At 49.9% G+C, this 13411-nt stretch overlaps 1 protein-coding gene across 14 annotated transcripts in view; it reads right to left on the bottom strand.

The window, feature by feature from the left end:
- The window catches only part of NFIA (nuclear factor I A), a 254670-nt gene extending 244141 nt beyond the window's left edge, over positions 1-10529 (bottom strand). For 4 of the 14 annotated variants that reach the window (XM_075759236.1, XM_075759234.1, XM_075759240.1 and 1 more), the window contains exons 1-2: positions 10123-10527; positions 3876-4407 (exon numbers count right to left, since the gene is read on the bottom strand). In XM_075759236.1, the coding sequence (XP_075615351.1) occupies positions 3876-4407; positions 10123-10149 (559 nt within the window). In that variant the 5' untranslated portion in view covers positions 10150-10527. Of the gene's footprint in view, positions 1-3875; positions 4408-10122 lie in introns of all 14 variants that reach the window. The other 10 variants (XM_075759239.1, XM_075759233.1, XM_075759231.1 and 7 more) reach the window with 5 other exon arrangements.
- Between the last annotated feature and the right edge of the window lie 2882 nt (positions 10530-13411).

Genomic DNA, 13411 nt, shown 5'->3' on the forward strand with positions numbered 1-13411 from the left:
AAATAAGGCTGACTTCTTGCATCTTCGCTGGCTTCTATTCTAAACACAAACAGAAAAATGAGCTCATGTAAATAAAACCCTATCCCCAGATTTCTCTTAAAGTTGGGATTTTTAAATGTCCTTCTGAAAGATTAAAAGATTTTCTGTGCCACAAATACCTTGTTAGCTTAATTCTTGCCCGAAGCGCATAACGATAGCCATCCAAAAAAATAAATTGGGCATTGCAGCATCACCTCCTGGCCTGCCATCCAGCCTCATCCACTGGAGAAGTCTCTAAAAACTGTGACCTCTCACAAAATTTAACTACTTCCATTGCGAATCTATTCTCCAATCTGATCACATTAGCAGAAGGAACTCCAAAGCAGTAAAAAACTCCAGAAAGTTCTCGGTTGAGTGCCTACTAATGAACAAAGGTTAACTTTATCTAAAAGGTCAAATGCCTGGTGGCTAAGGTTGTGACCTTAACAACTTAAATTGTGACCTTGCCACGTGCCTAGTATATTGTAGATTCTGATACAGATCATCTGGTAAAGGACTGGTCATAAATTAGCTTTACTGTTCGACTCCCACAAAGAAAACGGTTTGCCACAATGGTTTCCAACTTGTCATTTGATACAAGCGCAGAATAAGTGAAAACTAAAAAGCGAACCCAAGTTCAGGGTATGAAAATGCTGCCTGCTTTTAGTTAAGCAGATTAGAAACTGCAAACTGAGAGCAACACTCTGGATTTCAATACATTTTTTGGTCAACCTCTAATTCACAAAACACCAATCTTCCTTTCCTTTTTTTTTTTTCCCTTTTTTTTTTAAAGGAAAATGACATGTAGTTTGCCTATTTGCATATTTTTGTTTCCTCTTTCTAGCCAGTTCTTAAGGACAATAATTGATTTCAGTAGCTTTGTAAGAAGCACTATTTAAATCTGTGCACATGTGTTCCCTTACAGATGATAGTGCCTACTGAAGAAAAAGCGTGGATTCAAAGCAATAATTATTGTACATGTTTAGAAGGGACATCTCGCTGCCGAAGTCATCTTGAATAAGGGCATCTTGGAAGAGAATACTCTCCCCCCCAAAAAAAGAAGACGAAGAGTGGGGGAAAAAAAAAACCCCTAAGAAAAAGAGAAGCGAACACTATGGGTGAAAAGGTCACAATGGTTTTGGCACATATCTTCAAGCACGTTTCGGAGTCTGTGCCTCCTGCCAATACTGGCAACTTCTCAAAAGTTTTAAGGAGGTAAAAACATTGTTTAGTGTTTACAAATCTTCTGTACTATAGCAGATGCTTGTCAAATCCGCTATATGTAAGTTGACCAGCCTACCTAATATTTGCGCTGGCAACTTCCTCCTTATAAATAAGCGGTCCATACATTTGGGGAGCGAGGTCTGATGGAGTTTGAGACAAAGGACCCTTAATTTTTTTTTTTTTCTTTTGTAATTTTCCTGTTGCGCACCCGGCACAAGCTGCCATTACTGCGGGTCTGCGGGAACCAATGGCTGTCAACTTGGCCAATGTTCAGGTGTAACAAAGACTGCTGGGATACATCGGAGGGGGGAAAAAAAAGGGAAAAAAGGGGGGAAAAAAAAAGGTAGCCTATATGCGATGCTTTCGGTACACCTCTGTGAAGCGATATAGGCGGCGACCATGCTGTGCTACCTCCTCAAAATCATTTTGTCCCCCTCCCCGGTGAGGTTTAGCAGGGAATACGCCAGCATACGCTACTGCATTAAGAGCACAATGCGATGCGTGCAATCAGCAAACAACGGCCGAAAACACGAAGCGGCGCGGTCTGTACGAGCGCGTTACTGCTTACACAAAACCGCAAATCTAACCCCCCAAAAAAACGAGCCTAAGCCTCGCGCTAAGTTTCCGCGGCAAACATCTAGTCCAAAGAACAATTAGTGCAATTGCTGCCTGTTGATGATGAAGGCAGAAATAAATAAGAGTTCGCTATCAAGGTTACTGTTTGCCAACAGCGTGCTGATAAGATGGTATATCCCTAATCACAATATTGAACTTTTATAGTGTCTATTGCCCGACTGTTATAACGGGGAGAGGATCCCCTCAAGCTCTGCGGAGTACGTACATCCCTGGGTTTGGTCCTTTTCTCCCCATCCTACGTTTTTGTGACCCTACGTGCAGGCTAAACCAAGACCGTTGGTTCTTATTAACAACTTTTGCACTCCGCAGAAGGCTGCTTTTCACTTAGGAAACACAATACGGACCAGTATTTACCGGCATCACGCTATATATAAATCCAAATAATAAAAACCTGCGTGCCGTATAGCAGTACATAGCGGTTTTCAGCCGTGGATGTCAAGGCGCTTTAAGCGCATCAGCCCGTGCCGATGTGCGGAGGAGGAAACTGAGGCAGACAAAAGGGATGCGAGTCCCGGGTCTCCTGAGGATCGGTGATGGAACGGGAGGGGACCTGCGACGCCCCAGCCCCAATCTCCCTTCGGTTAGCCATTAATTGGTAATCCTTCCTTCACCGTGCCCCATAATAAATCGCAGAGTAAATAAATAATTTTCCACAATATTTGCCTACCTCCCCTTCGCCATAAACGTGCAATATGATTTACCACATCGCACCGAAGTGCAAAGTAAATTTCACAGCTTATCTGTAGGAAATACCATAAGGATACTCGAAAGTTATTTCCAAACAGGGATTATACCCGTAAAAATCACAGCGGCGGCACTGCCTGTCGCAACCACCACTGCAGGGACGCAGTGCAGAAAAACTTTGGGATAGCCAAAACTTTCCACAAGCCCCTCCGAAAAGAAGGTGGCATTGGGAATGCAGGTTCCCACTGCTGTGATTTGCTCAGTTTTCTTACCGATACATATTTATATAGAAACAGTTTCTACTAAGATGACTCCTCTCCCCTCTGCTCCTCTTTTTTTTTCCCAGCCTGTCCAGCCCCTCAACTTGCAAGTCAGGCTGAAACCCAGGGGGACCTGTGCGTACGAGACGTGAAAAACGGGGCCTAGCACTTCACACGCGCGCATTTTTCTGCGATATAATCACTCAGGAGAACTACAATAGCACATTATTTTATCCAGTCAACCTACTGCCCATTCTCTGAGCACACCAAGTGACTCCGCGGGCAGGGCACACTTTGCGCTGGACTCAGAGATCCCAAGATTTTCAATTTCATCACATGCAAAAACACTTCAGCCCCCCCCCCACCCTGTAAGCAAAATATTATCAAACCAGGAATTTGTTTCAAGACCTGCTCAGCTTCTAGGTGTATAAATCGTGATATTTCAGGGGGCTTAAATGCCATTTTTTTCCCCACAGGACTACCCAGGGGTTGGTTTTGTGGCTGCTTGGACCTGACGGCTAGGTTTGCTATCGAGGGACCGTCTTCTCCTTTCCCTCTGAGCCCAATCCTGTGGGACTTCCACTCCCCATCCCACCCCTGTGGGGTGGAGACACCCCGTACTCCTCACCCTTGGGCACCTCTAGCCCTCTACGACTTTGTGCTTAACACATACAAACTTTTTTTTTTTTTTTAAATTAATATCTATATGCTTTCCCACAAAATCAGGATAAAGGATGCCGCATCCGGCTGCGATCCCTCCTAGGACAACATTTAGGATAAAACACCTGCGAAGGATGCCCGAAACGCCGTTAACCCCGGGAAAACGAGAGCCACTTTTACACGGCTGCACCTTAAAAAGCCCATAAAAAAAAAAAAAAAAATAAAGGGCCGGGGTGGGGGGGGGGAAGTTTTGGCACTCCACTCGCCACCCCGGGAAGGCGATAACCGGCGTCCCCCGCTCCCTCCCCGGCTCATGCAGCCGCCGCCGAGGCACGGCACCCGGCACGGAGATAAACCGAAAAGTTGGAGAAGGTGGTATAGAAAGGCACTTACCTGCTGCGTGCACAAAGTATGCCAAATATAAATCGAGTTCCTTAACAGAAACTCCTATATGGTGGGGCTGTACGCACAGCCCGGGGTTAGAGCACTGTGGGGACTTTACAAGGCGCTCGCCATCAGTACTTTCGAGCGGAATACCTTTAAATAAAATCACCATAACAAGGTCCAACCTCCAGACCTTATCTGCCTGGCGAAGGCAGTCAATTCTTCTCATCTTGCCCTTCTGGTCTGGATTGGAAAGAACGCAACACGGAGGCTTTTTTCCTGTGACTGTGAGAACAAAATCCTCCCGAAATTCAGGCCTGATATCTTTCCGGAGCTTTGCCAGAAGTCTGGATGCCCATTTTTGCTTTACCTCGGGTTTTTCACTTAGCAGTTCGTCCTTCACGGCTCTCTCTTCCTCTTTTGACATGCGTTTTTCATGTTTTTTGAAGTATTTTCTTTTTCGGGCTTGCAGGTTGAACCACGTGTACGCAAACGCTCGGACGTGAGGCAGAAGTGCTTCGATGAAGGGATGAAATTCATCCTGAAAAAAGTTACAGAGAAGGGTCGGTGTCACCGAAACCATCAACAAAAAAGCCTCCAGAAATGGGTTTTCGCGAGGCGGTAAGGCTCGCCGGGACGGTGAGAATTAGGAGGGTGCTTATACGTTTTATGGGCCACGGGACTCGTACCCCTCACTGACGGGCCCCGACCCCGCCACCGCCGCGTCCCCGTTTCGCCTCGCGTCGACCCAAAACCTCCGCTCCCACCCGCCGAAAACAGGATCCAACTTCACACGAGCACCCAGCCGGAGCTGATGAACGATGGGGCCCTTTCCCCAAACTCCAAATCTCTTTAAAATTAAAAAAAAAATTTAAAAAAAAAAAAAAAGGAGAATGGGTTAAAAGCTAAAAACCTCACTGCAAGTCCACTTGCAGAGCGCATATCTCCCTTTGCTCTCTCCCTGACCCCGCTGCTTGCGGTGTAGCCAGCGTATGCCCGCCAATTTGGCAAATCCTAAACATTTGGATGCCAATCAATGTTTGTATGGGGAAGTCTAAAGTATAGTAAAACTTTCCCCAAGATATATTTGGAAATAGCAGCAGGCAGTATAGTAAAATGCCAATATAGCTGCATATACAAATACAATGAAGGGTGGTTTTCTCTCCGTTTCCTAAATGGTGAAGGGAATAGAAAGTAACGCGGCCGATTTATGCCGTGTGCGCAACACTAAAATCCTAGAAAAAGCCAAGCCTCGCAATTAAAAAAAAAAAAAAAAAAGTTTTGTTTATATTTAGTCAAAAAGAAAAAAATAAAAAATCTGATATTTGGGCATATTAGGACAAACCAAACTCTGAGCCCTTCTAGAAAATAAAAAGAAAACAGGAAAAATTGAAAAACGCGGTAACAGAAAACCTTAACACGACGTGCAAATACGCAAAGAATTGTCAATTTTTTTCTTTATACGTTGTGTCATATTTTCATACATTCAAAAAGAAATGCCCTACTTGGAAAGTTAGTTTGGCCATCCAGAGACACTGTTTGCTTTGTGTAATGATGAGTTAAAGATCACCCCTCTTCCTTGGCACAAAAATAATCACGAGTAAAATTATGCTGATAAATAAAATAAAAAAAAAAGGCAAGAAAGACCCCCCGATTTTGTTAAAAAAATTATAATATGTATCCTCAAAAAGTACTACACAAATCAGCTAGAGAGATCAAACCATATTATAATGCACTGGGACTATGCTTTTTGTTTTTCTCTGAATAAATGAATGACCGAACTCCGGGCTGCACATAAATACGTATATAGCCTGTGGGGCCTGATCCAGCACTGCGTGCTGGGGACGTCTCTGCTTCCAGGGGCCGAGTCCCTCCTTCTCTCAGGATCGGGCCCTCCAGGACGGAAAAATAAAGTAATTTGTGCACCGTTTCCCCCAGCATGGTTAAATCCACCCGCTGCCTATCCTTGCAAGGCAACACTGGGGATTTTTCAGATTAACTAACTTTTTTTTTTTTTTTTTAAATTATCCCATGGAGTACATTTCCTACCCAAATCATTTCAGGTCGTGCAAATATGGGTGTTACAACAGACATCTCACTTCCTTTCAATACCTTATTTTAACTTGCATTTTCTTTTCAAGAATTATGAAAAATTGAGAAATCAATGGCAGAAATATCTATCAGTAAAATCCTGTCGTAATTCAAGACCTTCTGCTGACTTCCCAAAAGCTTTCATTGCACTTATTCTGAGTGGCCCCTGAATTGTAAATACTTAAATCTATAGGTAATACCCCAGCATTTATTTTCATTTTAAACACAAATTGTTAAAAACTACGCAAAACGGCACAATATATTTCATTAGAGCACAGCAAAGCAGCAGTAAGCACAAGTACTATGAATGATTATTAAAATATAAGCAGGTAAAATAAAATAAATCACTCCAATGATTGGCACATTCCTCTTCCCCCCCCCCTTTACTGGAAAAGATCATAGTTTCAAATTTCAATAAAGTTTAAAAAAAAAAAAAAAAAAAGATTGCTGCGAGTTTGCAGTCGGCAGATTCAAAAAGTGAGAGGAGGCACAATCCCAGCACATGGAGCTGCTCTCACCCACCAGAAACAGCTCTTGGGGGGGGGGGGGGAGAAAAAAAATAATAATAAAAATATAAAAACTCCAGGTCCCTACAAGCTATTAAAAATAATAAACCCTCCCTTTTGATCCTTCTTGTCCTTCCCCTTCCCCACTCAGGGAAAGTCAAGGGAAAAAAAAGGCCTTTTGTCAAGTGGAAGTTTATCTGCGAAGGTACACACGGCAGAGGCTCGACAGACCCACAATGAGCCAGGGGAGCGCTTCAAGCGCTCCCAGTTTCTAAACACGCCTTGGTACATCCTGAAATATTTTAACTTTTCTGCTTTAAGCAGCGCTTTGTCCTGCCTGATCTCATGTGCTCGGGACTTTTTTGGCTCGACGCTGGATACTATCCAAGAGAGAGTCGCTTTAACCTGCGCTAAAGCTGATTTCGACGACGTGAACCTGAAAGGGGAGGTAAAAACAACACCCAAAAAAAAAAAGAAAAACCACTTTAAAAGACTTCAGGGGTGGGGTGGGGGTGTGTGTGTGGAAAAAAGGTGCTTTTTGGTGTAAAGTCAGGGTCCAGGGCTGAAGTAAATGAAAAGCACCGCTGCTCAGCGGGCGAGGTGTGCACGTCCCTATCAGACTCCAATGTGTCTTTTCAAAATGGTGTACGAGGAGAAAAGGTTAATGACTCATAAACAGACCAACTTTCAAACTGTCTTGGTAAACACGCCGCTCCGTAAAATCGCACCGCTTCAATCTCGGCGGCGAGGTATTAGCAAAGTCAAAGTGGAAATAAAAGCACTCAGGATTGATCAAACAAAATTGGGCTGGAAGCGGGGATGGGGGGGGGGGGGAGCGGTTTCCGCACAGTACAATTATTTATTTCAGTGTTATTATAGACCCCCCCTAAAAAAAAAAAAGTTTTGGAAATGTGTCAATGCAAGTGTGCTAACAGATGTGCAGACTTGTCTGCAGCCTCGCTGCAAAATATCAAGATTTTAAGTAACTGGTGGAAAAGGAGATGGATCTTTGCCTTTCCTCAAGTTAGCTTAAAGGGAAACTTTCAAAGTATTTGATAAAGATGTTTGCTCAGCCTTTGATGGGTCACCTAAAAATAAAAGGCACCAGAAAGCTGGGAAAGCGAGAATAAAAAGTTGGGTTTTTTTCATTGCACTACTCCCCAAAGTTTGAGGATACAGCTCTTCCGAGAACAGCCTGTTTCTAAGCAGCACCTAAAATTTGGGCCGCACAATTTTGCATTGCTTATACCAAAATTTCTCCTCTGCTCTTCAGAAAGGTGTAAAAAAAAAAAAAAAACAAAAAAAAACACCAAACAAAAAAACCCTACAACAAAAGAACCCCAAAACTCAGCCCAAAGGTGCCTGCAATAATGTAACACTGCAAAGGAGTCTTTTGAAACAATATATTTCTGCTGATCTTTTGAAATTAAGCCAGCTACAGCGACCCTTGTTAATATTTTTACAATCCATTTGCTTGTAAATCTATTAGGAGATGTGCATATGTTCCCCAACTATTTCCTAGATCTTCAGCAGATATGTAAATGGAACGATGTTTAGATTTTTCCTGACAGATGATACAAAATGCTTGTGCCATTTCAGTTCCAGTGCTTGGATAAGTACGCTCATAACTAGGATTTCTGTTTGTTTTCCTTTTCTAACCCACTTTCAAAAGCTTCCCTTTAAATCTGAACCAAAACTTAACACAAAAAAAAGAGGAGAAAAAAAAAAAGAAATTATCTCTGTCCCAAAACTCGTATCAATAAAAGCTCCTGAAATGAAAAATCGGAAATTGCTTGCAATTGCTAAGGGCTTGTCCCCTTTTTTCTTCAGAAAATGACAGAATCACCTAATTGATCCTTCGGAGGGAAGAGTTTGTCAGGAGGCCTCTAATCCTCGTTATTACTTTTCCAAACGTGCAACAAGAACGTGAGATTTTCACAACTGAGTAAAAGCACAGTGTCTGGCTTTTTTCTTTTTTCTTTTTTTTTAATGTTAAAAAAAAAAAAAAAAAAAGAAGAATGGGGGGATACCAGGACAGGGAGCAACCGGCCCATGGATTTATTTTCTCTCCTTAATGTGCAACCGGGCCTACTAAACCCAAAAAGCTACACGTGCAGATGCAAAGCGACACGGTACGTTGCTGGCCCTACGAGGAGCGTACTGCTGTCCCTCCTGCAAAACCAGAACTGACAAAACCCAGGTATTTTTCAGAGTTGAATTAGAGGCACAAACTTTGGGCAGGAAGAGCCCGGAGTTGCATCCCGTGTCCTCTGCAAACTCCCTCCGCTCCCATTTTCCTCCTGCCTTTAATCAAGTGTACGGTTTTTAAGCCCGCTGGAGTTTTGTGCTCCCGCCGGCCTGGGCTTCTCCCACCCAGAAATTTGGGGGAGACTGAGGAAAGAGTTGGGGGGGGGGGGGAAACACCACGGCAAGGGAAGGGGACGAAACTTTTGCAGCTCTTCGGGCTGCCTGGGAAGGCTGCTTCCCCTCTCTCTGCATTTCCTCACCTTTTTCTCGACAGAAAGAGCCTGGAGAGGCTTTCTCACCGGGAGAAAAAAAATATTCAAATTAAATTAATAAGAATAATGTAGGCAAAATCTCCTGCAGGAGGAAATAATCTGGGGTTTGAGTCCACCACAAAGCATTTCCTCGTTAAACCATTATATCCTGCTAATTGAAGGTGTGTAATTTAGCGTCCTGCAGCAGTGCGCGGGGAAAAGGGGGGGGGGGGGGGGTGCGGGCGGCGCTCCGCGGCCGCGTAACTTGAGGGCACCGCGGGGCGACACCCCCCCCCCCTCCCCGAGCAGCCCCGTCCCGCCGCAAGCGGGGGGCGCAAAAGTTACGCCGAGTCCCGCGGGGGGCCCGATCCAGGGGCGGGAGAGTCGGGGGAAGGGGGACGCCACACGCGGGACAAGTTTGCGGGTGTGTGTGTACGTGTGTGTGCGGGTGTGTGTGGGGTGTGTGTCCCCTCTCCGGTCCGGTCCCCGGCTGGAGCGGCCTCCGCGGGTCTGCGCGGGTGCGGAAGGCACTCCGCGCAGGGGCGGCTGCAACCGCACCGCACCGCGGGAGCCTGCCCAGGTGCGGGGGACGGTCCGTCTCCGCGCCCGGAGGCTTTAGGGAAGGAGGGGGGTGGGGGGGGAAGGAAACGCGGAGCCAGCGGGGCCGATCCCGCCCGCGTCCCCCGGCCGCGTAACCGCGAGTGGGGAGTCCGGGGCGGGCGGGGGGGGGGGGGGTGTGTGCGGGCCGTGCCGTGCCCGGCGCCCGGGGCTGGAAAAGGCGCAGCGGCTCGCAGCGCTGCCCCGGGGCCGCGGAGCGGAGCGGCGGTGCGGGGCGCTCCGGCGGGGGAGACGCGGGCGGCGGCGGCATCGATCGCGGATGACCAAGCACGGCGGGGCCGTGCGGGGCGTCCCGCAGCACCGCGCCCGCGCGGCTACCCCCCCCCCACACACCCCCCCATTAATTAAACCATTAATAAGTAGGCGCCATTAGCCATGTGCCGACACAAATGGCCGTGCGGGAAGGGGGGTGGGGGGGGTGGGATGCAAGCGAAAGGCAACAAAGTTAGTTTCGGCGAGCTGCGTTTCTGCCCCTTCCCCGGCGCGCACACACACACGCACCCCCCGCAGCGCCGGCCCCATCGCGCCCCGGCAGCCGCTTACCTGGGTGAGACAGAGCGGAGAATACATGACTGCTGCGGGGGGCTGCGGTTTGGAGGTGTGCGTGTGCGGGGAGAGAGGGAGAGAGAGAGGGGGAGAGAGAGAGAGGGAGAGGGAGAGAGAGGAGGGGAAAAAAAGAGAGAGAGAGAGAGGAGAGGAGGGGGAGCCCCGAGCCTGCTTCTTGCTTTCACATTTCCAACTCTGCCAAACTGCAGCCAGCGCGGAGCCGCTCCATGAGCTGAACTTTAACCCCGCCTCGACTTTCCCGCACTACGCGCTCGGCATGCCTGCCCTGCGCGCCGTTAAAGGCATAGCGCACGCTGCGCGCCCCTCCGCCGCCGCGGCCCCCCGTTCCGCGCCCCTCCGCGCCGCGCCGCTCTGCGCCGCGCCGCCCGCTCAGCGCTCCGCGCCGCCCGCCCGCGGGGGCGGGGAGGGGCGGGGAGGGGGCTGCGGCGCCGCCGCCTCCCTCCGCCCCGCCGCCCCGCAGCGCGGGCAGCCGCGGAGAGGCGAGCGGTGGTCGGCTCAAAGTTTTCTTGGTTTTGGGTTGGTGGTTTTTTGGGCTTTGTTTTTTTTTGTGGGTGGGTTTGGGTGGGTTGTTGGGGGTTTGTGTTTTGGGGGGGGTTTGGGGTGTTGGGGGGTGGTGTTGGGTTTTTTTTTTTTTTTTTTTTTCCTTTTTCTTTTCCCCGGCTGCGGGGCTGCGGCTCCGCTCGGCCCTTGGCCGGGGAGGACGCGGAGGGGGACGGACACACACGGACACCCCGGGGCGGGGGGGGGGGTGGGGTGGGGTGAGCGGCGTTCACAACTTTCCCCATCCCCTTTGGCACTTGTCATTTTAAATCAAGTGCTTTATGGTCAGGGGTGCTTATTCCACTTAAAAAAAAAAAATCAAATAATAAATTTACAAAAATAGCAACACATCAATTCAGCTGCACGTCGCAAAACACACACCACCACCACCACCCCCCCCACCCTTAATAATAAAATCACTCCTTAAAAGTGAAGCGCTTCAAATTAAAAATACACCCGCGCCTCCTGCCACTTCTCGAGCGCATTGTTTTGGCACCGGCAACGTTTGGGTTTGGGGTTTGGATGCTCTCCAGCCCGCTCGTGGGGACTCGCAGGGTATCCCGTGTGTGTTTGTGTGTGTGTGTGTGTGTCCCACGCGAGAACAGCGTTTCCTACTGATGCTAGAAGAGGTTTAGGTGACACCCCCCCCCGCTCCGCGTCCCTGCGCGTAGATAATCCGGGAAAAAAAAATCGCATCCATAAGGGGACAAGGGGGTAAAAATCCCCCCCCCCCCCCCACGGAGCTTGTTTGAATGATTGGGGGGGGGGGGTTGCGCGGGGGCGGAGGGGAGCGCTTCGCGCTCCCCTCCGCCCCCGCGCAAACCCCCCCCCCGCACCGTTCCCAGCTTTTTGCGGTTTGCAGCATTATGTTGAAGTAACTTTTGGCGCCCTTCGGAAGACTTTTGGCCGCGGGACGGCTGGTTGCGCCCTCTAGGCAGGGGCCGCGGTCAAACGCAGCCTCTCCGCAGCCGCGGATACCACCACCACCACCCCCCCCAAAAAAAAAAAATAAAAATAAAAAGGTGGGAGGGGGACAAGAGCAAAAAATACCTTCTCCCCGCACCCCGCGGTGTTTTTAAGTGTTAAACGGGTGGGCGCGCAAGTTAGTATTTTTTTCCCAACTCAGCGTTTTGCTATGCACGCTTTAAAAAAGAAATATTTTTTTAAAAAAATAATAAAAGCTGCCCCCTCCATCCTTTTTTTTTTTTTGGGTGCTAAAGCAGGAGGTTTCCTCGGCTCCGGCCCCGCCAGCGGCCCCGACCCCGCGGGGCGCCGCCAACTTCGGCGGAAAAGAGAAAAAAAAAAAAAAGAAAAAGAAAAAGAAAAAAAAAAGGCGCGCCCCTCCCCCCCGGGGGAGTTCAAACGTCGCAACACCCACCCTCGCAGCTGATTGGGTAGAGCTCGACTACATCACACCGCCCCGCCCCTTCGATTGGCCCCCGCCGCGGTCCGTCACATTCCGCGCCCAGCCGCGTTTCTTTGTGCGCGGCCGCGGGCGCTCCAGACGGCGCGTACGGAGCCGGCGCGCACGTACGGGCGGTCCCGGGGGGCGGGGGGGGGGGGAGAAATGGGGGGGGGGGAGAGGGAGGAGGGAGGGATCTGTCAAGCTCAGCGGTTTTCTGAAATCCCTGGAAAAAAAAAAAAGATTTAAAAAAAAAAAAAAGAGGAAATAAAAAGGCAACTCCGGTGCAGACGCCCGCGCCCGCGCTCCCTCCGCGCCCAGACCCCGCGCAGCTCCCGCCCAGACAATAGCTGCTGCCCTCTGCAAAAGCATGGAAATCAGGTTAAAAAAAGAATAAAAAAGAGAAGTTTAAGAGGCGCCACGTACCATGGACAGGTATAAAGAGTACGTGAGAAACTTTACGGGGCTCAGACGATTGGCTCCGGTTGTTGACACTTTTTTTTTTTTTTCCCCGCGGTTTTTTGGGGGGTTTTAATCGCTAAAATAAACTTGCAACCGTTGGGAACCCGGAAGAGAATAAACGCCGCAGCCAATTGCCGCCTGCCGTTAGGTGGTTGGGTTCGCGTCGGTTCTTTTTTTTTTTTTTTTTTCCCCCCTTGGCTTTTGGTTGGGGTTTTTTTTTTTTCTTTTTTTTTTTTTTTTTCCCTTTTTGTTGGTTTTTGCCGCTGACTCCCGGCCGGGGAGGTTTCGCAGTGCGGTCTGCCTGCCGGCGTTTGAAGGCGGGCCAGGGCGGGCTGGCCGGGCGCTGCCGCTGCCTCTCCCCGCTCCGCCGGGCGTGCTCCCAGCGCCTGGGACTTTGCAGAAGTTGCGAGCGATTCGCCCGCCGCCCGCCTCCCTCCTCCTCCTCCTCCCCTTCCCCTCCTCCTCCTCCTCCCCCTCCCTCCGCGCCCCCTCCCCCTTCTCCCCCCCCCCCCCCCCCCCGCTTATTTCCGCAATCGCCGGGATTTGCATAGGAGCCCCGCACCGGGGGGGGGGCGGCGGGGCTCACGGACATCCCTTACCCATCCCACGGCCGAGCGGCCCCCGCTGCGGGCCTCCAGCACCCCCCCCCCCCCCCACCCCCCCCAAACCCCTTCCCAGCCGCGGGGGACCTCCGCAGGGCTGCTCTGCGGGAGGGCGGCGGGGATGCTGCGGGCAGCGAGCGCCCGGTGCACGGGTAAACCCCCCCCCCCACCGCACGGGTAACCCCCCCACCGCACGGGTAACCCCCCCTCTTACAGGGGTACCCCCCCCATATGTGCAACCCCCGCACGGGCAGCCCTC

The sequence above is a fragment of the Balearica regulorum genome, chromosome 8 (assembly GCF_011004875.1).
Source record: "Balearica regulorum gibbericeps isolate bBalReg1 chromosome 8, bBalReg1.pri, whole genome shotgun sequence".
NCBI classification, from domain to species: domain Eukaryota; kingdom Metazoa; phylum Chordata; class Aves; order Gruiformes; family Gruidae; genus Balearica; species Balearica regulorum.